The sequence below is a fragment of the Pristiophorus japonicus genome, chromosome 9 (genome assembly GCF_044704955.1).
Source record: "Pristiophorus japonicus isolate sPriJap1 chromosome 9, sPriJap1.hap1, whole genome shotgun sequence".
NCBI lineage: Eukaryota > Metazoa > Chordata > Chondrichthyes > Pristiophoridae > Pristiophorus > Pristiophorus japonicus.
In genome coordinates, this window is record NC_091985.1 from 106,715,675 (window position 1) to 106,738,513 (window position 22,839).

At 43.1% G+C, this 22,839-nt stretch overlaps 1 protein-coding gene across 1 annotated transcript in view; it reads left to right on the forward strand.

The window, feature by feature from the left end:
• Nucleotides 1-22,839, forward strand: part of tiam2a (TIAM Rac1 associated GEF 2a) — a 144,119-nt gene that overhangs the window by 58,252 nt on the left and 63,028 nt on the right. The window contains exons 4-5 of the mRNA XM_070890980.1: nt 4,121-4,282; nt 20,049-20,205. Coding sequence (XP_070747081.1) covers nt 4,121-4,282; nt 20,049-20,205 — 319 coding nt within the window. The remainder of the gene's footprint in view (nt 1-4,120; nt 4,283-20,048; nt 20,206-22,839) is intronic.

The following is a 22,839-nucleotide window of genomic DNA, read 5'->3' on the forward strand; positions in this document are numbered from 1 at the left end:
CCCTCCCTCTTCCCTCCCTCCTCCTGTCCTCTCTCCTCCTCTCCTCTCCCCTCCCTCCTCCTCTCCTCTCCCCTCCCTCCTCCTCTCCTCTCCTCTCCCCTCCCTCCTCCTCTCCTCCCCCTCCCTCCTCCTCTCCTCCCCCTCCCTCCTCCTCTCCTCCCCCTCCTCTCCTCTCCTCCCACCCCCTTCTCCTCCTCTCCACTTCCACCACACCCCTCCTCTCCCCCCTCCTTTTCCTCTCCCCACCCCTCGCTGTCAGACACCCTGACCAACACTGACAGACAGAGAGCGAGAGAGACACTGACAGAGAGAGAGAGAGAGAGCGAGAGAGACACTGACAGACAGAGAGCGAGCGAGAGACTGTGGGGGGAGCCGTCTCAGCACGCTGTTGCAGTGCTCCCGGTGCTGAAGTCGATTAGAAACGTAATTTTTTATTTATTGATTTTTTTTTTGGATTGATTTATTTATCATTTCTTATTGATGATGGCTCTTTATTTGTAAAAGTGACGTGTTTCATGTTTGTAAACTCTCTTTCCCCCCCCCCCCCCCCCCCCCATCGTTCCCTACACCTGATTTCTAATTGTAGGCAAAGTTTTTCTGAGCGTACAAAAATCTACAGTTACTCCATTCTAAGTTAGTTTGGAGTAAGTTTTCATTGCCTAAACTTGCAAAACAGGCGTAAGTGGCCGGGCACGTCCCCTTTTGGGAAAAAAAATCTGTTCTAAAATGGAACTATTCTAATTCACTAGAACTGGAGCAAACTAAATGCCGAGAATTGCAATTTCTAAGATGTTCCATTCTAAACTAGTTGCTGCAAAAAAAATAGGAACCACTCAGGTCGAAACTTGACCCCTGTGTGTTAATAGCAGTGCAAGACAACTTTTTCTTGGGGAAAGTAGGGAATGCAAAAATCTGTACAATATATGCTAGCTGATCAGTCAGTAAGTATCGTGAAAGTGCCATACACACAGCTATCGGAAAAATTGACAAGTGGAGAATAAATTGGAGCAGGTCTTTTTACTTTGTATTCGTCAATCTCCCACGGGGAGTTGAGACCAGGAGTAGCATTTTGATTAAAGGGTTATAGGTTGATGGATAATTGGACCAGGGAACACAAACTAAACTTGGTCTCCAGTTTAAAGTCATAATTTCCAACTTAATATTTTGACAGTGTACAGTAGTTTGGAAAGCAGAGAATAGAGTAGTTGCAGTATAGGAGTTTCTGTGCGGAACAGCAAAACTGAGGTGTTACAATGCGACAACTGGCATAGGGTTGTAATTGCAACCTGACACATTTACCTGTGCAATTTCCGTTTTGAATATTGAAATAGGAATTTATAATGGAAAAGTTAGCCCAGGAAGTATGTACAGAAGTAAGATTTTTAATATATGGATGTGTATTTTAAACTGTTACAGACGTTGCATTTCTTAGTTATATGAATAGTGGTATTTTGAGTTCTGAACATAACCAATAGCAACTTGTGGAAGACCTGTGTAATGTTCAATTTTGGAGTGATATTGTTGAATTTAAAATGTTCTACATTTAGTATTGCTGCAACACTGTTAGGCAAGGAAGGAAAGGAGCAGATAATTTTTTAAATACATTATACAAGAATAGAAAGTAAAGATATAAACTGCTCCCCCTTGGCAGAGAGATATTTATGTAATACTGGTATGTATTTATCCACGCAGCTGGAATTGGTAAGGAAAATACTTACCTTTCAGGAACCAATCAAAAAAATTTACTTGACTGTCCTTGGGGAGATCTCTTTCACCTGCGATGTGAATTCTTGCAACAGTATATCTTGTGTCAGCCTGTGAGCAGCGTCACCGCACATTATGTATACTTGAAGTAATCTGAATCGAAAAATGTAGCATTTACATTTTTTCAATTTTCATGTTTGAAGTGTGAATGACAACATGTAGTTCTCAATCCTTTACTTCCGATTTCACGGGCAGAAACAAGTTCAGTGTCGCACTTTTTTGGCTCAAATATGCAACTTAATATCAATTTATTAAGATATAGATCAGCAAGGATCCCTCCGAAAGGGAGCAGTTTGGAACAAGCAATTTTGGCCAGTCAGATTACTTGTTCTGATTGGCTAAATAAATACAGCTCTATAAATAACTTTTATATATCAACGGCAATTTTTACAAGTGGTAGCATTCTCTCCTCAGAGTCAGATGTTTGTGAGTTCGAACCCCACTCCAGAGGTTTGAGCACAAAATCTTGGCTGACACTCCAGTGGAGTATTGAGGGAATGCTGCACTGTCGGAGGTGCTGTCTTACGGATGAGTCATTAAACTGAGGCCTTCTCAGGTGGACGTAAAAGCATCACACTACTTTGAAGAAGAGCAGGAGAGTTTTCCCTGATGGTCCTGGTCACTATTAATCCCTCAACCAACAGATTATTAGGTCTTCATGAAATTGCTGTTTGTGAGAACTTGCTATGTGCAAATTGGCTGCCACATTACAACAGTGACTACCCTTCAAAAGTACTTCATTGGCTGTAAAGCACTTTGGGACGGCCTGAGGTTGTGAAAGGTGTTATATAAATGCAAGTCTTTCTTGTAGAACAAACCTAAAAATGTAACAATTTCCCCTAAAATTATTAGATCTGTATGCTGTTCCACATTCTTATACTAATGTTTGTTTCCAGGGACCTTTCTTTGTCTTGGAGGCCTTGGACTCATTTTCTTCTAGCTTTACAACTTCATTTATTTTCCTTACCTTTCTGTCAACACGGATGTGCTGCAAAGGCATCTAATCTATGTAGATTCTTGATGACCTTGATCTACAGTGCCTCTATTTTGCATTTTTAGTCTTGGTTTGCCCTCTGTTGTGAGAAGGCTTTTTCATTTAACATATTTCTTTGAGAAGTTTCTTTTCTTACCCAGTTTAAAATTGGGCTCAATCAATTACTATTGTTTAATAAATGTAGATGCAAGAAACGAATGCAAATGTAAATGGTAAGCACCAAGATGACAGAAAGGGATAGTGAGATGAAAAAGAGAAAAAAAGCAGGGGAAAGAGCAGGCAAGGGGAAAAATTAATAGGTGGTGAGCAGCGAAACTGGAAATGTGTGTAGCATACAAATTCAGAGACATTGATATAATGTTGAGAACTAGGCTACCCATGAGCAATGCCATGGGCTATCTATATAATTATATATAGAATAACTTAACTTAAAGCTGTAATGTCCCATTGCAGTCAAACTATAAATACTTTACAAACATGGCAAAATTTGCCAAAATCTGTTGTTTCCTCTGTTCGGAGGACCAGAATTTTAAATTATTTTTTTCCATATTAATAACTAAGATATACACCCAGTTTTTCTCCACTAACTTTCCGGTTATGTAACAACCTGTTGTCACTTGAATATTCATCACTGTTCTGCAACTCAAAATGTTAGGTAGTGGTAGGTTTTTCATCAAAGACTGATCATTATACATGTTTTGAGATGCGGGCATAACATTTTTGAACAGTAACATTGTAGATCTTAATATCAGAAATTTGTTACTCAGAAATGACATCAAATCACTGATGGGTCTAATTTTTTTGGGTTCAGGAAAAATTTCCATAGACATGAGAACAAAATGATGATGTAATCACCAACAGTACTAACTCTGGAATATTTCTGGTCTTCAATGCAGAAGCCTGAAAGACTGTTTTTTAAAAAAAAAAGTTTCCAATTTAATCTACTTTGTTCTATTCATTTGCTATTGAAGTGTTACTATTTTTTCAAAGAACCGCCTTTGGTTTAAATAACATTCTTTTTTTGTTCATTTTAAAATTCTCTGGCCAAGAGAACAGAGAGGTGATTTGTTCTGAAGGGTCTTCTACTTTTAATTGCCTATGGGAATCTATACAATTGGATAGCAGTGATTTGCTTTCTGATTTTTGCTCTGTATAGGAAAGTACTTGACCTATGCTAGAGGCTAACCTGTGTGGCACAAGCAAAATTGATAACATGCCATATGGGGAATTGTGGGCTTCAACCCACTCCTAACACTGTTTTCTAGTGTACAAATCAGTGTTGCAGATAACTGTAAAGTTCCAAAGTAAATTGGACATCATCTTATTGAAGTACTTTATTTGTATTTAAATATATATTCACAGTGTAAACCAGAATACAAAGTCCCAGGGCTGTATGTTATCGACTCAATTGTGCGTCAGTCTCGTCATCAGTTTGGTCCAGAAAAGGATGTGTTTGCTCCCAGATTTTGCAAGAACATCAATACAACTTTCCAGAACTTGTACAAATGTCCTGCTGATGACAAGGTATGTGGTTTCACTCCAGTCTGTTTAATGTATGCTGATTCAATTTACTGTAACAAAATAGTTTGATTCTTTTAAAGAGGGCAGATTATTAGCTTCTGAATTTAATAAATCCAGCTTGACTAGTATTGACTTTTTAAAAACTGGACCACACCAGCTGATCCATCTATTTATCAAATGCAGTCCAGTAGCTGTAACCTAAATAATTTGGAATTTGAATCTACGTTTTGATCTTTGAATTTGCTTAGCATAATTTGAATTTTACGAGTTATCAACTGGATTACTGATTAGATAACATCAACTTGGGGGAAAGGTGAATAAGAAAAGTGGAGAACTAGCAGTGACAAAAACTGTGGACTTCTGACCAGATGTTCGCAGAATGCTACTGATAAAGATGCTAACATCTGTCGGCAAATTGCAATAATTTAAAGGTGGTAAGGATGGCAGAAGACAACTGTATAGTACTCCTTTTTTTAAAAAAAATCAGAAGTAGCAATAAAATATATAAAGTATAACAGTGCACATTGGTGCATTTTCATGCGTATTATCAAGTTAAATATTGAGAAAATGAATGAATATTTTCATATAGCTCAGTGATAGTCTGCTGGACGAGAAATCTGAGATGCATCAACAGAACAACATTTAATAATTCACTGTACATGATGTGGTCTAAAATCCAGTTCAATTTTTATCTTTGCATACATAGTAACTTAGTTAAAATATAACATCTATTTCCTTCAGTATAGAGGCTAATGTTTACTCTTTTTAATTAAAGAAAAATGGTTCTCAGTACAGTAGTGCTTCGAGAGCGGGACTAAAGTGTTAATTTACCCTCCTTCCCCCCCCCCCCCCCCCCCCCCCCCTGCAAACCAACTCCAGAAAAAGACATATACTATATATACATGTTTTTTATTATACTTTTAGAAAGGGCACAATTGTCTTTTCTCCTTTTTCATGCTTATTGTGGAATATATGCCAGCTGCACCTTTGAAGGAAAGTGACCAGCCTGCTGCTAGACCTCTGCCAGTGCAACTCTGAACTGGTGGTAAGATGTGCTGGAGATTCTGGGCATGGTACTCCTGATTTCTCCTTACTGTGGGGAAGCTTTTAACTGCCAGTTGCTGCTATTCACAATACTGCAGTTGTGATTGGCAACTTGACAGTATGGGGATCACAAACATGAACCCACATCTCAACACTCCATGATCGAAAGCAATGTGCTGCCAAGATGATCCCTTAATTAGTGTAGATGTTCACACAATTATTTTAGGTATTGACTGAAAAGTTTTTTCTATATATTGGCTAAATCTAATAATCTTTGTATTTTTTTTTGTTATCAAACCTGGGCTCTTCCCTATCTGTGACATATTACTGGATCCTGTGGTGCATTTATCCATGGAAAGATTGGATGAGCTCTAAATATAATCAATTTCCCAGAAGTACGTTTAGTATTATTTGGAATGTTGGCAAGAGAGGAGAAGACACACAGTTACTTAGGCCGGAATTTTGCCGGGGGGGAGTCATGCACCTTTACCGATATCTGGTCTGTCAGCGCTGAGCAGACCCGGCATGCAGTGGGGGACCCAATTCAGGTAATTGATAGTTTGTTTAGAGCCACTGAAGAATGAATTTCAGCTCATCGCCCACAAGGTCCATGCTGGTTGTGGACTATGTCAGTCAAGCTGAGGCCATTGAATCAACTGATGAGCTGACAGCTTCAAATGTACAGTACCTTGGAAATATCTTTCCTCAGCCACAAGCTCTTCCTCACTGTGTTTCCACAACAGATTCACCATGCTGCAAGTCTTTTCATAAGTCTCCATCCAGTCTGACCTCATTACCTGTCTCACTATTGACAGATTGCTTCTGTCATCTTTACTTCATCTGCTATCTATTCCATCAGCATGGGTGCCCTTTATACTCTTTCACCTTGGTACTCAAACTCACCGCGATCACCCCAACACCAGCAGCACCAGGAACAGCAATCATAGAAACATAAAAAATAGGAGCCAGTAGTAGGCCATTTGGCCCTTTGAGTCTGCACCGCCATTCAATATGATCCTGGCTGATCCTCTATCTCAACACCATATTCCTGCTTTTTCCTCATACCCCTTGATGCCTTTTGTTTCTAGAAATCTATCTATCTCCCTCTTAAATATATTCAGTGACTTGGCCTCCACAGCCTTCTGTGGCATAGAATTCCACAGGTTCACCACCTTCTGAGTGAAAAAATTTCTCCTCATCTTGGTCCTAAATTTCCTATCCCGTACCCTGAGACTGTGACTCCTTGTTCTAGACTTCCTAGCCAGGGGTAACATCCTCCCCCGCATCCAGTCTATCCAACGCAGTCAGAAATTTATACGTTTCAATGAGATCCCCTCTCATTCTTCTAAACTCTAGTGAATACAGGCCTTGTTGACTCAATCTCTCATACGACAGCCCTGCCACCCCAGGAATCAATCTGATGCACCTTCGCAGCACTCTCCCTCTATGGCAAGTATATCCTTTTTTGGTCTCCTTTCTTGGGTAAGGAGACCAAAACTGCACACACTACTCCAGGTACGGTCTCACCAAAGCCCTGTATAACTGTAGTAAGACATCCTTGCTCAAAACCTCTTGCAATGAAGGCCAACATACTGTTTGCCTTCCCAACTGCTTGCTGCACCTGCATGTTTGCTTTCAATAACTGGTGTACAAGGACTCTCAGGTCCCTCTATACATAGACACTTCCCAAGCCATCACCATTTAAATAATACTTTGTCCTTATGTTTTTCCTATCAAAGTGGATAACTTCACATTTATCCACGTTATACTGCATCTGCCATGTTTGCTCACTCACTCAACCTATCTAAATCGCCTTGCAGCGTCTTTGCATCCTCCTCACAACTCACAATCCCACCTAGTTTTGTGTCGTCAGCAAACTTGGAAATATTACATTTGGTTCCCTCATCCAACTCATTTATTTATATATATGTAGTGAATAGCTGGGGCCCCAGCACTGATCCCTGTGGTACCCCACTAGTCACTGCCCGCCACCCCGAAAAAGACCCGTTTATTCCTACTCTCTCTTTCCTGTCAGTTAACCAATTTTCAATCCATGCCAATACATTACCCCTAATCCCATGTGCTTCAATTTTGCACACTAACCTCTTATGTGGGACTTTATCAAAAGCCTTCTGAAAATCCAAATACACCACATCCACTGGTTCCTCCCTTATATATTCTATCAGTTACATCCTCAAAAAACACCAGTAGGTTTGTCAAACACGATTTTCTTTTCATAAATCCATGTTGACACTGTTTAATCCCGTTGATATTATCTAAGTGTGCTGTTATCACATCCTTTATAATAGACTCCAGCATTTTCCCTACTACTGATGTCAGGCTAACCGGTCTGTAGTTCCCCGTTTTCTCTCCCTTTTTTTAAATAGTGGGGTTACATTTGCAACCCTCCAATCTGCAGGAACTGTTCCATAATTGATAGAATTTTGGAAGATGACACCCAGTGCATCTACTTTTTCCATGGCTACCTCTTTTGGTACTCTGGGATGCAGATCATCAGGCCCTGGGGATTTATCGGCCTTCAGTCCCATTAGCTTCTCCAGCACTACTTTCTTACTAATTATCATTTCCTTTAGTTGCTCTTGCTCACTAGACCCTTGGTTCCCTAGCATTTCTGGGACGTTATTTGTGTCCTTTTTTGTGAAGACAGAACCGAAGTATTTATTCAAATGTTCTGCCATTTCCTTGTTCCCCATTACAAATTCTCCCGTTTCTGTCTGTAAAGGACCTACATTTGTCTTCACTAATCTTTTTCTTTTTACGTACTTGTAGAAACTTTTGCACGTCGGTTTTTATGTTCCTTGCAAGTTAACCCTCATACTCTTATTTTTTTCCCTCTTAATCAATCTCTTGGTCCTTCTTTGCTGAATTCTAAACTGCTCCCAATCCTCAGGCTTGCTACTTTTTCTGACAACTTTGTATAACTCCTCTTTGGATGTAATACTATCCTTAATTTATTTTGTAGTCATGGTCGGGCCACTTTTCCTTTTGTGTTTTTACGCCAGAAAGGAATGTGTAACTGTTGCAATTCATGCATTCGTTCCTTAAATATTAGCCATTGCCTATCCACCGTCATGCCTTTTAATGAATCTTCCCAATCTATCATAGCCAATTCATTCCTCATACCTTCGTAGTTTCCTTTGTTTAGATTTAGGACCCTAGTTTCAGATTGGACTACTTCACTTTCCATCTTAAGAAATTCAATCATATTATGGCCACTCTTCCCTAAAGGACCCCGCACAACAAGACTGTTAATTAACCCCTTCTCATTACACAATACCCAATCTAGGATAGCCTGTTCCCTAGTAGGCTGCTCAACATATTGGTCTAAAAAACTATCTCGTACACACTCTAGGAATTCATCTGCCAAAGTATTAATACTAATTTGGTTTGGCCAGTCTATATATAGATTAAAGTCATCTATGATTACTGTAGTGCCCTTGCTACATGGATCTCTAATTTCCTGTTGATGCCGTCCCCTACACTGCCACTACTGTTTGGAGGCCTATCGACAACTCCCACCAATGTTTTCTGCCCCTGGGTGCTCCTGAGCTCCACCCAGACTGATTCTCCATCTTGATTTTCTGAGCCAATATCCTTTCTCACTATTACTCTGATTTCATCTTTTACTAACAACGCCGCACCACCCCCTCTTCCTTTTTGCCTGTCCTTCCTAAATATCGAATCACCTGATTATCACAGGACAGAGGGTATCAGCACCTGGCCACATTGCTGCCAGGGATGGCCTCACCATGGCCAGATTTACTTCACTTGACGCTGTACACCCTGGCTGCCACATGATGCACCATGTTGGCACCACCCCAAACCAATACCATAAAACATCCCTACAATGCCCAAGCCATTCCTTTCACACTCGTGGCCATTATGGGGTGGGGGTGGAGGGGATACCGTTATAAGAACATAAGAAATAGGAGCAGGAGTAGGCCATACGGTCCCTCGAGCCTGCTCTGCCATTTAATATGTGCATGGCTGATCCAATCATGGACTCGGGTCCACTTCCCTGCCTGCTCCCCATAATCCCTTATTCCCTTATCGTTTAAGAAACTGTCTATTTCTGTCTTAAATTTATTCAATGTCCCAGCTCTCTGAGGCAGCGAATTCCACAGATTTACAACCCTCAGAATTTCTCCTCATCTCAGTTTTAAATGGGTGGCCCCTTATTCTAAGATCATGTCCTCTTGTTCTAGTCTCCCATATCAGTGGAAACATCCTCTCTGCATCCACCTTGTCAAGCCCCTCGTAATCTTATACGTTTCGATAAGATCACCTCTCATTCTTCTGAATTCCAGTGAGTAGAGGCCCAACCTTCTCAATCTTCCCTCATAAGTCAACCCCCTCATCTCCGGAATCAACCTAGTGAACCTTCTCTGAACTGCCTCCAAAGCAAGTATATCCTTTTGTAAATATGGAAACCAAAACTGCACATAGTATTCCAGTTGTGGCCTCACCAATACCCTGTATAACTGTAGCAAGACTTCCCTGCTTTTATACTCCATCCCCTTTGCAATAAAGGCCTAGATTCCATTGGCCTTCCTGATCACTTGCTGTACCTGCATACTATCCTTTTGTGTTTCATGCACAAGTACCCCCAGGTCCTGCTGTACTGCAGCACTTTGCAATCTTTCTCCATTTAAATAATAACTTGCTCTTTGATTTTTTTCTACCAACGTGCATGACCTCACACTTTCCAACATTATACTCCATCTGCCAAATTTTTGCCCACTCACTTAGCCTGTCTATGTCCTTTTGCAGATTTTTTGTGTCCTCTTCACACATTGCTTTTCCTCCCATCTTTGTATCGTCAGCAAACTTGGCTACGTTACACTCGGTCCCTTCTTCCAAATCGTTAATATAGATTGTAAATAGTTGGGGTCCCAGCAATGATCCCTGCGGCACCCCACTTGTTACTGATTGTCAACCCGAGAATGAACCATTTATCCCTACTCTCTGTTTTCTGTCAGTTAGCCAATCCTCTATCCATGCTAATATATTACCCCCAACCCTGTGAACTTTTATTTTGTGCAGTAACATTTTATGTGGCACCTTGTCATATGCCTTCTGGAAGTCCAAATACACCACATCCACTGGTTCCCCTTTATCCACCCTGTTCGTTACATCCTCAAAGAATTCCAGCAAATTTGTCAAATTAGACTTCCCCTTCATAAATCCATGCTGACTCTGCCTGACCGAATTTTGCTTTTCCAAATGTCCTGCTACTGCTTTAATAATGGACTCCAACATTTTCTCAACCACAGATGTGAGGCTAACTGGTCTATAGTTTCCTGCTTTTTGTCTGCCTCCTTTTTTAAATAGGGACGTCACATTTGCAGTTTTCCAATCTGCTGGGACCTCCCCAGCATCCAGGGCATATGTCTCACCGTTCACTGCAACTCACTAAACCACTTCCAAAGGTGCACGAAAATCTATCCAAGAACAGACACCACATTAACAGAAACTTTACATGGACATTGCATGAAATGCTCAAGTGCCTACTCTTGTGTGTTGTTAGCTGGTATGATTGCACTAGAATGAGGGTGGCTAGTGAGATGGGGATGTGATAATCTAGATAGAGAGGGATGGGTGGAGGTGCAAGGTAAGTTGATGTGAGTAGGATGGGGAAGGCAGAGTGATGTGATGAGAGGCACAGCAGGATGAGGTTTAGTGTGGCTTTGTACTAATGTTTCGTGATCTACTGAGATCATTGAAATGTTTGCGGCACTGCACCCAGGTCCTCCTGGTTGTGCCCTCCTGTGCAATGTGCAACCAGGCTGCGTTGATCTCCTGGGGAGGTTTCTTCTGCCCATGGGAAGTGAAGAAAACCTCCCTACATGCTGTGACTCCCTCGATAAGCATATGGAGGGAGTCATGGGAGAGTCTGGGTGCAGCTTTGTGCAGTAATTGTCAGTGTTTGCAGCACCACAATGCTGTAGAACACCGACAGCGCAGATGTCAAAATAAATTTGGCCATGATCCCTTTAATTGGCCGGGAAATGCGCTGGGCGGGCTTAACAAGCCGAATCAACGGAAAATAATTCTACACAGCAGGTTGGAGCCAGCAGCGGGGCCGGGATCCGCCACCGATGTTAGCTGCCAAAGACCCGCTGAGGTTAGTAAAATCCTGGCCTTTGTTTCCTAACTAAGAAAAAGACAATCTTCTCTCAAGCCTCCAGTCACTATTCTTAAAAACAAAAGCAAAGTACAGCAGATGATAGAAATCTGAACTAAAATCAGAAAATGCTTGAAACACTTGGGCAAGAATTGTGGAGAAAGAGAGTTAATGGTTCAGGTTGATGACCTGCATTGGTTCCATTGAGATCTGATGAAAGATCATTGACCTGCAACATTGACACTGCCTCTCTCTGCACAAGTGCTGCCTATCTACTTTAAACCCATTTATATCCTTTTTCTGCTATCCTTTTTGTACGGTTTCTTTTCAGATACCTTTCCAGTTCCATTTTAAATATTACAATCTCTGCCTCGATAGCCACGTGTGGTGAAGCTCTCCATGTTCTAATAATCCTCTGCAGGGAGAAAAAATATTCTTCTAACTTTTCCCTGCATTGTTCTTGTGGTAATCCTCCATCTATGCTCCCTTGTTACTGATTCGAGAATAGTTGAAACAGATCTTTCACTGTCCCTCTCAAAACCTTTCACAATTTTGAAAATTTCTATAAGATTCCCTATTTAACCTGCTCTATTCCTGTAAAAGAAGTCCCCAGATTTTGAAGCCGTTTATCATGCAATCATGTCAAATTAGTGCTTTAATTGGTAAAGAAGGGCTGACGATTTGAAAGCGTCTGTCTAAACATGAATGTTATACTCTAAAGATCCTTTTATGTCTGGGAAGGTACTGCTATGTGCTTGATGTGGGGTTGCACCAGACTAAATCCTAGAAATTTACAGCATAGGAGGAGGCCATTTCGGCCCATCGTGTCAGCGCCGGCCGACCAAGAGCTATCCAACCTAATCCCATTTTCCAGCTCTTGGTCCGTAGCCCTGTAGGTTACAGCACTTCAAGTGCACATCCAAGTAATTTTTAAATGTGAAGTTTTCTGCTCTACCACCCTTTCAGGAAGTGAGTTCCAGACCCCCACCACCCTCTGGGTGAAGAAATTTCTCCTCGTATCCCCTCTAAACCTCCCCCCAATTACTTTAAATCTATGCCCCCTGGTTGTTGACCCCCTCCGCCAAGGAAACATAGAAACATAGAAAATAGGTGCAGAAGTAGGCCATTCGGCCCTTCGAGCCTGCACCACCATTCAATAAGATCATGGCTGATCATTCCCTCAGTACCCCTTTCCTGCTTTTTCTCCATACCCCTTGATCTCTTTAGCCGTAAGGGCCATATCTAACTCCCTCTTGAACATATCCAATGAACTGGCATCAACAACTCTCTGCGGCAGGGAATTCCACAGGTTAACACTCTCTCAGTGAAGCAGTTTCTCCTCATCTCAGTCCTAAATGGCCTACCCCTTATCCTAAGACTGTGTCCCCTGGTTCTGGACTTCCCCAACATCGGGAACATTCTTCCCACATCTAACCTGTCCAGTCCCGTCAGAATCTTATATGTTTCTATGCGATCCCTTCTCATCCTTCTAAACTCCAGTGAATAAAGGCCCAGTTGATGTCAGTCCTGCCATCCCGGGAATCAGTCTGGTGAACCTTCGCTGCATTCCCTCAATAGCAAGAACGTCCTTCCTCAGATTAGGAAACCAAAACTGAACACAATATTCCAGGTGAGGCCTCACCAAGGCCCTGTACAACTGCAGTAACACCTTCCTGCTCCTATACACAAATCCCCTAGCTGTGAAGGCCAACATACCATTTGCCGCCTTCACCGCCTGCTGTACCTGCATGCCAGCTTTCAATAACTGATGAACCATGACACCCAGGTCTTGTTGCACCTCCCCTTTTACTAATCTGCCGTCATTCAGATAATATTCTGCCTTCGTGTTTTTGCCCCCAAAATGGATAACCTCATATTTATCCACATTATACTGCATCTGCCATGCATTTGCCCACTCACCTAACCTATCCAAGTCACCCTGTAACATCTTAGCGTCCTCCTCACAGCTCACACCGCCACCCAGTTTAGTGTCATCTGCAAACTTGGAAATATTACACACAATTCCTTCATCTAAATCGTTAATGTATATTGTAAAGAGCTGGGCCCTGCGGCGCTCCACTAGTCACTGCCTGCCATTCTGAAAAGGATCCGTTTATCCCAACTCTCTGCTTCCTGTCTGACAACCAGTTCTCTATCCACGTCAGTACATTATCCCCAATACCATGTGCTTTGATTTTCCACACCAATCTCTTGTGCGGGACCTTGTCAAAAGCCTTTTGAAAGTCCAATTACACCACATCCACTGGTTCTCCCTTGTCCACTCTGCTAGTTACATCCTCAAAAAATTCCAGAAGATTCGTCAAGCATGATTTCCCTTTCATAAATCCATGCTGACTTGGACCGATCCTGTCACTGCTTTCCAAATGCGCTGCTATTTCATCCTTAATGATTGATTCCAACATTTTCCCCACTACTGATATCAGGCTAATTGGTCTATAATTACCCGCTTTCTCTCTCCCTCCTTTTTTAAAAAGTGTTACATTAGCTACCCTCCAGTCTGATCCAGAGTCGATAGACAGTTGGAAAATGATCACCAATGCATCCACTATTTCTAGGGCCACTTCCTTAAGTACTCTGGGATGCAGACTATCAGGCCCTGGGGATTTATCGGCCTTCAATCCCATCAATTTCCCTAACACAATTTCCCGCTTTTTAAGGATATCTCCCAGTTCCTCCTTCTCACTAGACCCACTGTCCCCTAGTACATTCGGAAGGTTATTTGTGTCTTCCTTCATGAAACGGGTACTTCCTATCCACTAAACTATTAAAGTAACACACAACTTGCAACTGTTCCGTTTTAATTGGCTTATGCTGACATTACACAGCATCACTGAAAAAACTAGCAATGGTGCTCAAGACTGCAAAGCCAGCAAAATAGATCTCTTGGATTATAAAGAAACTTATTTCTGCCCCAATACTCACCCAAAGTCCACCCTTTCATTGCAGGTTGAACAGTATAGAAAAGCAGTATCTCTGTAGCGGGGTATGTTCTGTATAATAGTAGAAATTTTAGAAAGATTAAATGAAGAATATATGATCTTTATCATAAGTCAAGGCAACATATTTGTTACAGAATGTCCACTAGGAAGTGTGGTTAGATGCAGTAACACAGATATAAAAAATTCTAAAGATTAAAAATGTATGTATATTAACTTGACCAAGGACAGATTGCAGAAGTGTTCAACATAATTCTGTTTTATGATCTCATTTCTTTTCTCATCAGAAAATTCAGCAGGATTTTTTCTGCAGTCCGACAGTGAAATTAAGGGGATAAATATTTTATAGTTGTTTTGCTTGTGTGGAAGCATATCTTGCATGTGGCAAGTTTGTCATGGTTGAATGTAAACAGTCAGCTGGAGTGAAAGATTGCAAGGTGTCTTGTCGATCACTAGGGTTGTAGCCTGAATCTCTCGTTAGCAGAAGCTGCAATCTATGGGCCCAAGTTTCCACATGATTTGCGCCTGATTTTTAGGAGCAACTGGTGGAGAACGGACTATCTTAGAAATCGCAATTCTCCACATTTTTTTTTCTGCAGTTCTAGTCAGTAGAACAGTTCTACTTTGGAACAGAATTTTTTCTTCAAAAGGGGGCGTGTCCGGCCACTGACGCCTGATTTGAAAGTTTCCACAGTGAAAACGTACTCCAAACTAAAGTAGAATGGAGCAAGTGAAGATTTTTGTAGAACTGAAAAAACCTGTTCTACACATTAAAAAATCAGGCGCAGGTTACAAATTAGACGTCCAGAACGAGGGGGGGGGGAAGGGAACTCATTAAATTCTACAATAAATCTTTATTTATACTTCTATAAATATTATACAAATAAATCCAACCTGAATAAACATTTATAAGCAAAGAAAAGATTAAATAAACCATCTTCCTACCTGTGTGAAAGTGCTTCAGGCACGGAGAATTCTGCAGTCAGCCTGAGGCGCCCGTTCTTCCCGCGGGGGGGGGGGAGGCGCCCGTTTTGCCCGCGGGGGGGGGGAGGAGAGAGGAGGCGCCCGTTCTTTCCCGCGGGGGGGGGGGGAAGGCGCCCGTTCTTCCCGCGGTGGGGGGGGGGGAAGGAGGCGCCCGTTCTTCCCGCGGGGGGGGGGTAGGAGGCGCCCGTTTTTTCCCGCGGGGGGGGAGAGGAGTCGCCCGCTCTTCCCGCGGGGGAGGGGGGGAAGGAGACAGTGAGAAGGCTGCAAGTGTTGATGTGCTGATGACAATGTGCTTTTATTTTTAAAAAAATGTTCAAAAATTAAACAGCTACAAAGAACTACAAAAATGGCCGAGTGCCAATGTTTTTTTCACACTGAGCATGCGCGAACGCTCCAACGCACACGCACAGCGTTGCCGGCAGGAAAAAAACTAATTTAAATAGTACCCGCCCCCTCCCACTTACAAAATCGGCGCGAGTGTAGGCACCGCCCCCCTGGGCGCCGTGCCAGGCAGACAAGGAGCTGCAGAACGCTCCAGAATCGCGATTTTTTTTTTAGGCGCGAAAAACGGGCGCCCAGCTCGGAGGGGTGCCCATTTTTTATCGTGTGGAAACTTGGGCCCTATATCCCCAGCCACAGGAGGCTTAGGCTCAGAATTTTATGATCCTTCCTTTGTATATGTTCCTGCACAGGGACTTGAGGATCCCCAAATAATTTAATTTGTGGGGACAAATCAAATGTATATCTTGCTCTTCTCCCTTTCCCTGTGATTTCTAACACTCTGTTAGATCACAGAAAAACACCTGAGTCAATATCCTAAGTGAAGGATACAAGGGAAAATGTATGAAGTAAATGGACCAATTAATTAAATAAAACTCGAGTCTGCCCTGATCAAACATGTAATTCCAATTACAAGCTATAGGGCTCAATTTTCCCCAAAGCTTTTTTTTGGCGTACTTGGAACAGTTACGCATATTTTTGGGGGGCCGAAGTACAACTCCAAAAAATATTCCAAGTTCCCCCATTTGATTTCTTCATTTTGGCGCAGCTTAGCCTGTCCTTTTAGAATTGGGGGTGGAGCCTTGATCTGTGCCAAAAAGATCGGGTTACCACGGTAACCAGAGACGATGCAGGCTGAAGCTGAAAAGTGAAACATACAACCAACTCACAGCCTGCACAAGCACCGTAAAAATATATTACAGCAACTTATCTCTATTAAATTATTAAAGTCCCCCTCCCGGTGCCGATCCCTGCTCCTATCCCAGGCCGAAAGGCCTCCCGGTCCCACTCCCCACACCTAGTCCTGGTTGAGTGGCCTCCCGGTCTGCTCCCCCGCACCTAGCCCTGGCCGAGTGGCCTCCTCCCTCCCGGCCCCGCACCTATCCCTGGCCGAGTGGTCTGGTTCACACCCAGCCCAGGCCGAATGTCCTCCCGGTCCACTCCCATGCACCTATCCCACGCCGAATGTCCTCCCGGTCCACTCCCGCGCACCTAACCCAGGCCGAATAGCCTCCCGGTGCGCCCCTGCATCGATCTCAGGCTGAATGACCTCCTCCCTCCCGGTCCCCGCACCTAACTATACCTGAATAGCTTTCCTTACACCCCCCCCACCCCCCTCTCACCACTCCTGCTGCTTCTGTCCGGGCATCTGCTGCACTCACCTGTGCCGATTTCCTTAACTCACCAGAAGGTTTTTCTACAGAGGCCACATATGCTGGCCTAAGAAGAACTGGAGTAACTCTCAGCTGGCCAAACTTGCCTAACTGGCCAGAATCGGCACAGGTGACAGATTACACTCCCTTTGGCTGCAAAAAATTTACCTAAAAAAAATCGTAACTAAGTTACACTGGTGCAAGTTGATCGGGGAAACTTGGGTTTTTTAAACTTTGCCCGCAAAAAAAACCGGAGCAAATCACTGGGGAAAATTGAGCCCATAAATTCTAATCACTTGAGACTAGTAGATACGTTTCATTTTTTCAAAAACAAGATGAGCAAGAAGGGAGCAATGTGTTTTCTAGTAGGCTCCCTTAGGCACTAATAATGGAAGCTTTAGAACAGTATTCCAGTCTTCTGCATTCCCTCCCACCCATGCCAAACACCTCCTTTGATGTGTGCAATGCTTGCATTACTTTCCTGCTGGAAATCTAGGGCCCATAGACAGCAGCCTGAAGGCTGGGGTCCAGCACCTAATCTTGGCAGTGACATACTAAATCCCATTCGTACAAAAGCATAAGGTCCTCACTGTTCTTAGGCATACCTGCCAACTACCTGAAATCAGCAATGAATCAATTTAAAGATTCAAAGATGAGTCCTGCGCCTGTTTCAGGGTAATTCTGTAAAATGCGTGGAAAAACTAGGTTCTCCACGCAGTCTGTAAAGGGATTGCTGGATCTGCTGAAGAAATGGTAGGGAAAGATTTATCACTTCCTCTTTTGTGGAGCCTGAAGGAGCAGGAGTGTTCCTCGCAGCTCCACAGCACTACTGTGGGTCACGGCCGGCCGGTAGTCAGCCTTCCTGCATCTCGCACCTCCATGTATTAGAGCTTGTGATGTAAAATCAGGGTGTGCAGCTCCCTATTGTTGCAACATGATATTTAAACGGGTACTGATCTCCCCGGGCTGTCGGGTGCAGTGCCCGGGGGACTTAACATAGCACATTGTGGGCCAGATGGAACTGTTCCACGGGCCATAAGTTTGACACCCCTGGTTTACAACTTCTGTACGAGATAAGAATTGACCTTAAACCTGCCATCATCGATATCCAGAATGTTTCCCCCCTATCTGTGCACCTGCTGATAAGTGCCCCCACTTTCGGAGTCACATTCTCCACCTCTGAAAGACACTAGGCTTCATTTTAGATGGTGAAAAATTTCAGCTGCAGCTCATGCAGGATCTCTCCCTTCAGGAGGTCATTTTCAGACCATGCGTTATAATACTGCTATCATTAGAAAGATTTTCAGTCACTCAGACAAAAAACTTTCCCTGCTTCCCCCAACCTTTCGGTGAGAGTTCCAGAAATGCAGTGCAGCATTATTTATTTTTTTGGCCAATTTTCGCTGCATTTGACCTCCTATTTAATGACAGCACTTGGGCTGGGTTGGCAGGTGCCAGTGGCCATCCAGTACCTTTCCCAAGTGGCCATTTGAATTATGTACACAGAATCTACGGCACAAACAGGCCATTCGACCCAACTGGGCTATGCTGGTATTTATACTCCATGAGCCGCCTTCCACTCTAATTACCTCTTCCCACCATGCCTCTGTTCTCTTCTTTCCTTAAATGTGTAAATGCTATCTGCTTCAATCACTCCATGTGGCAACTAGTTCCACATTCTCACCACTCATTGTGTAAAGAAATTCTTGACATGATCTGTTAGGGACTATCTTGTATTTATGCTCCCATGTTCTGGAATCACCCACAAGTGGAAACAAGTTCCTCCACATCCACTCTGTTGAGCCCCTTCATGATTTTAAAGATCTGTATTGGGTCTCCTTTCAGTCTTTTTTACGAAGGAAAGAACCCCTGCCTGCTCAACCTTTCCTGATTGTTATATCCTTCCAAATCTGGTAACATTCATGTAAATCTTTTTTGCACTTTCTTCAGTCATGGTGATCATCAAAGATGAGCTTAATCCCATTCTGTCTTTCATACATGCAGTCTCCAGCAGTAGTTATTGATAGCAATGAAAAGCAAATTATCTGATTGATTTTTCCCCTTGCTATCATCCTAACTTCTGTCTCTTGCACAGTGAGATCAGCTAACTCAGTACATATTAGAATCGAATCTTGGACTTTCTGTTGTGTATGACTCAGGACAACACCAGATGTTGCTTTTATCCAGTAGGTCATCAGGGGAGGAGGATGATGATGGGTCATAGGTTTACTGGCAGCAATCTTATTTGTAGCCCAGATACAAAGCTCTTTGAAACTTTTGCAATTGAATTTTCTTGTGCAGTGATCACAATTTTCTTTTCAAAAGGCCACCATCAACTTAGCCACCCACACCTTAAGTTGTTCCAGGACAAACTTTGCTGCAGAATTGTGACTACTCTCATCTCCACGTGTTTATCTCTTGTCTTTGTGATAAATGCTTCTGTTTGAGATTGAGGTGCCCACCTAGAGCAGCCTGGACACTGAGTATGGTCCTAACCCGTAATGCCCATATAGCTCCTGGGATACCTATTCAGTTTAGAGCAGTCTGGCTACTCTGCCATTTTTCTGAGCCAATATGCAGAGGCTTTATCTTGTGATTTGATCGAGCATCTGCCTGGAGCAGTTTGTATGTTCTACAAAACATTTCTTTTTTGACCTGACAGCTCGGAGATACTTCATTTGGTGCTGCAGTGTAGTTTCTCCAACCTTCTCTTCCTCATCGCCCCTCCACCCGCCCCCCCCCCCCCCCCCCCAAAATGGCAATTCCTATTTGTGAGGGGATTAAGCCTTGGGAAGAACATGCCTATTATAGGTAAGCAATTTTCACCGGTTTACAAACCAATAGAAGATCGGGTTTCTTTTAGGTGAAATTGCAAAACTATGTTCATTTTCTTTTGAGGAATTTTGCTAATAGTTCAGTGTGTGAAGTAGTTAAGCTGCTGATGGTTATTAATACAGTCTAATGGCTGATCCATGTGTGTTTTACAGAGCAAAGTGGTGCGGGTACTGAATTTGTGGCAGAAGAATGGAGTGTTCAAAAGTGAGGTCATACAGCCACTTCTGGATCTGGCAGCAGGGATTCCACCGCCCTCTGTTACCCCTGCTATTGCCAGTACTGCAGCGACTGTGAGCAGCAACACACCAGGTAGCAGTCTTGCAGCTGCAGCTTAAAAGAAATCATATGTTTTTAGTGGAATATGAAAATAGTTTTGGGTTTTAATCTAATAGAATTTTCCTTTTTTGTATTTGCATGCACTTCCTGTAATTTTTTTCATTGACTTTCTGGGGCCGAAATTGCCCCTTTCCTTCAGGCCTATTACCAGTGCAAATCGGTGGCCACGCTGTGGAGTGGAGTGGCCGCCAATTTTTAGTGGAATGGCCGCTGCTAGCCCAATTGCCCTCCCGAGTTTTCTTGGCGGTGCCCCGATTCCCCCCCATACCACTCCACTGATGCTGATCGGTGTTAAGCATGTCATCACCGTGCACACCACCGATCTAATCCCTCGACGGCGACATTCCCCTCAGAAAATCTTCGGCCTGGCCGGCGGTGCCAAAACAACCTTTTCCCCGGTGGACCAGTGAGGCTGTGACCTTTTGCAGCGGTGGTGCGGCTTTCCTTAAAGGGGAGGGCTCACTGCCACCATGTTTATTTTTTTTGTCGGCCAACTGCCTGGTCGACCCAATAATTATGTCTCCGGGTTTGGCCGGGCCACCAACAGGCAGCCTGGCATCCCCACTTGGGTGCCAGGCCGCTGCCCCCGCCAAAACCCTCCCTTGTGGTCCAGTGGCCCGAAGTTTAAAAAGCGCAGAGGCTCTCCCCTCGAAGTGAAGGGGAGAGCCGTGGTGACGCAGCGCCGCGCTGACATCATCGGCAGTGAATATGCACCACATCCAACTTCCGCCCCTCAGTTGCTGTCACCGCTGCATTTTCGCCCCCCATAATGAACGACTTCCGGATCAAAACCCAAAAAAATAAAGAGTGGAATTTCTTGAAAGAGCCGACCTGAACAGCAGCTGCAGTAAAAAACATCGAAACGGCGTCGCCGTGTTTCAGGCAGGGGACAATTTCTATCCCCTTATGTCTTAAAACATGTCTGGCTGACTGCAAAGTATATGTATGTGTGATAGTCGTCCCTGTGACATTTCTTGTACTTCCAGGAGATAATGGAGAACAGACAATAAGAAAACGTGGTTCACAGTGAACTTACTGGAACAACGCTGTCGCGTGTATCAATATTTCTACTTCAAATTAATACTGATCTGAACAAATATTATTTAATATATGCCTAAAATGTGATAAAACACATGAAGGGAATCTGTGGCATAATGTCTCACTCATCCCACGGTTCCTCTACTATTCACCTACCTGTTGTTTCAAAAAATGGTACGTCCCCTTTGAGCAATCTCATTGGCCAGTAGTGACCATTCCATTGTCACTTTCTTGTAATCTCACTGGTTGTAGCTAATCATATGATCAATTTAATTAATATTTGGTTAAGACGACAGGACTGCTGCTGGTAAAGGCATGCCAAGTGGATGGGTAGTGATTTAGTAGGATTCTATTTATGCAGTAATTGTTGAGCATGTAACCATTTCTGTTGTAACTGCTCATTGGTTTTGAGCACTGTGAATATTCTTGGGATAAGTGTGACTGAAAAATGTCTTCTTTCATTGGTTCGTTGTAGCTGCTGCAGCATGGCAATCATATACCTAATCTAGAATTACATCATAGAATAGTTTCTACTAATTTTTATTTCGGATTAACTCCTGCCAACAAACTGGAAGCTGCGCAGAAGCATTCAGCGCGTAACTGTCGGGTTCCAAATTAAAAAAATAACATTCACCGCAACAGACGGAAGGTCTGAGAAGTGCTGAAGCACATCACTAATGGGGCTGGATTTTCGGCTTTCTGGATTTTTCGGCGAAAACGGTAGCAATACGTGAAACTTACTGCTCTTGGGTCGAATTTTTGGCCTTTACGCCTGCGCCGGGGGAGTCGTTGCACAAGCATTCGTGGCGCAAAACGCGAGTTTCGGCAACTTTAGTCCGGGGTTGTTGTGCTGCAAGAGAGGCCTTAGGAGGGGGAGAAATTTTTTTTTTCAAAAACATTTACAAAGACCCTTAACTATCTTAATCGCTGCAAAAAAATTTAAAAATAAACATTTTAACTTATCTTATTTGTAGGTTTTCGTACTTACCACTGCTGGCAGAGCTGCACTGATAGGTTTGATCTGTCGCTATTCTGGGCACGGCAAGAGAGTGCCGAAAGTTGATTGCAAATGCAATCAGCGTCGTTGCAAGTCGGTGCACCTGTCCCTGGCGGTACTTGGAAGCGCCGCCGCAAACAGGTGCCCGAGGATCCCGCCTGGTCTTTGCATACCGGGTTTTCGCTGCGGAGGATCAAATCGCGGCAAAAAGCCGGTCGCAAACCTCATGAAAATCCAGCTCATAAAGTTTCATTCATTGGATTAATTTAACTTTGTTTCATGAATGTTACTAGGGTACTGGTGGTTCTTCCAGTTTAAGAACCGTTATCTCGAAGGACAAACGACAACTTTAAAAAAAAACATAATTTGAATTTTATTTAAAATTAATGTTTCTAAAAGAATTCTCTAAATCCGTTTCTTTATTCCTCATTTTGGGAAGTCCGGCGACAACAAACAAAAAAAAAAAGTGCTGGAACTGCACATGCGCAACTACTTCCGGTTCACTGGCAGCAGTCGCATCCTTTTTCTTTTTATATGAAAAAATCCCCTCAAAGATGCATTCGGCTCATGAT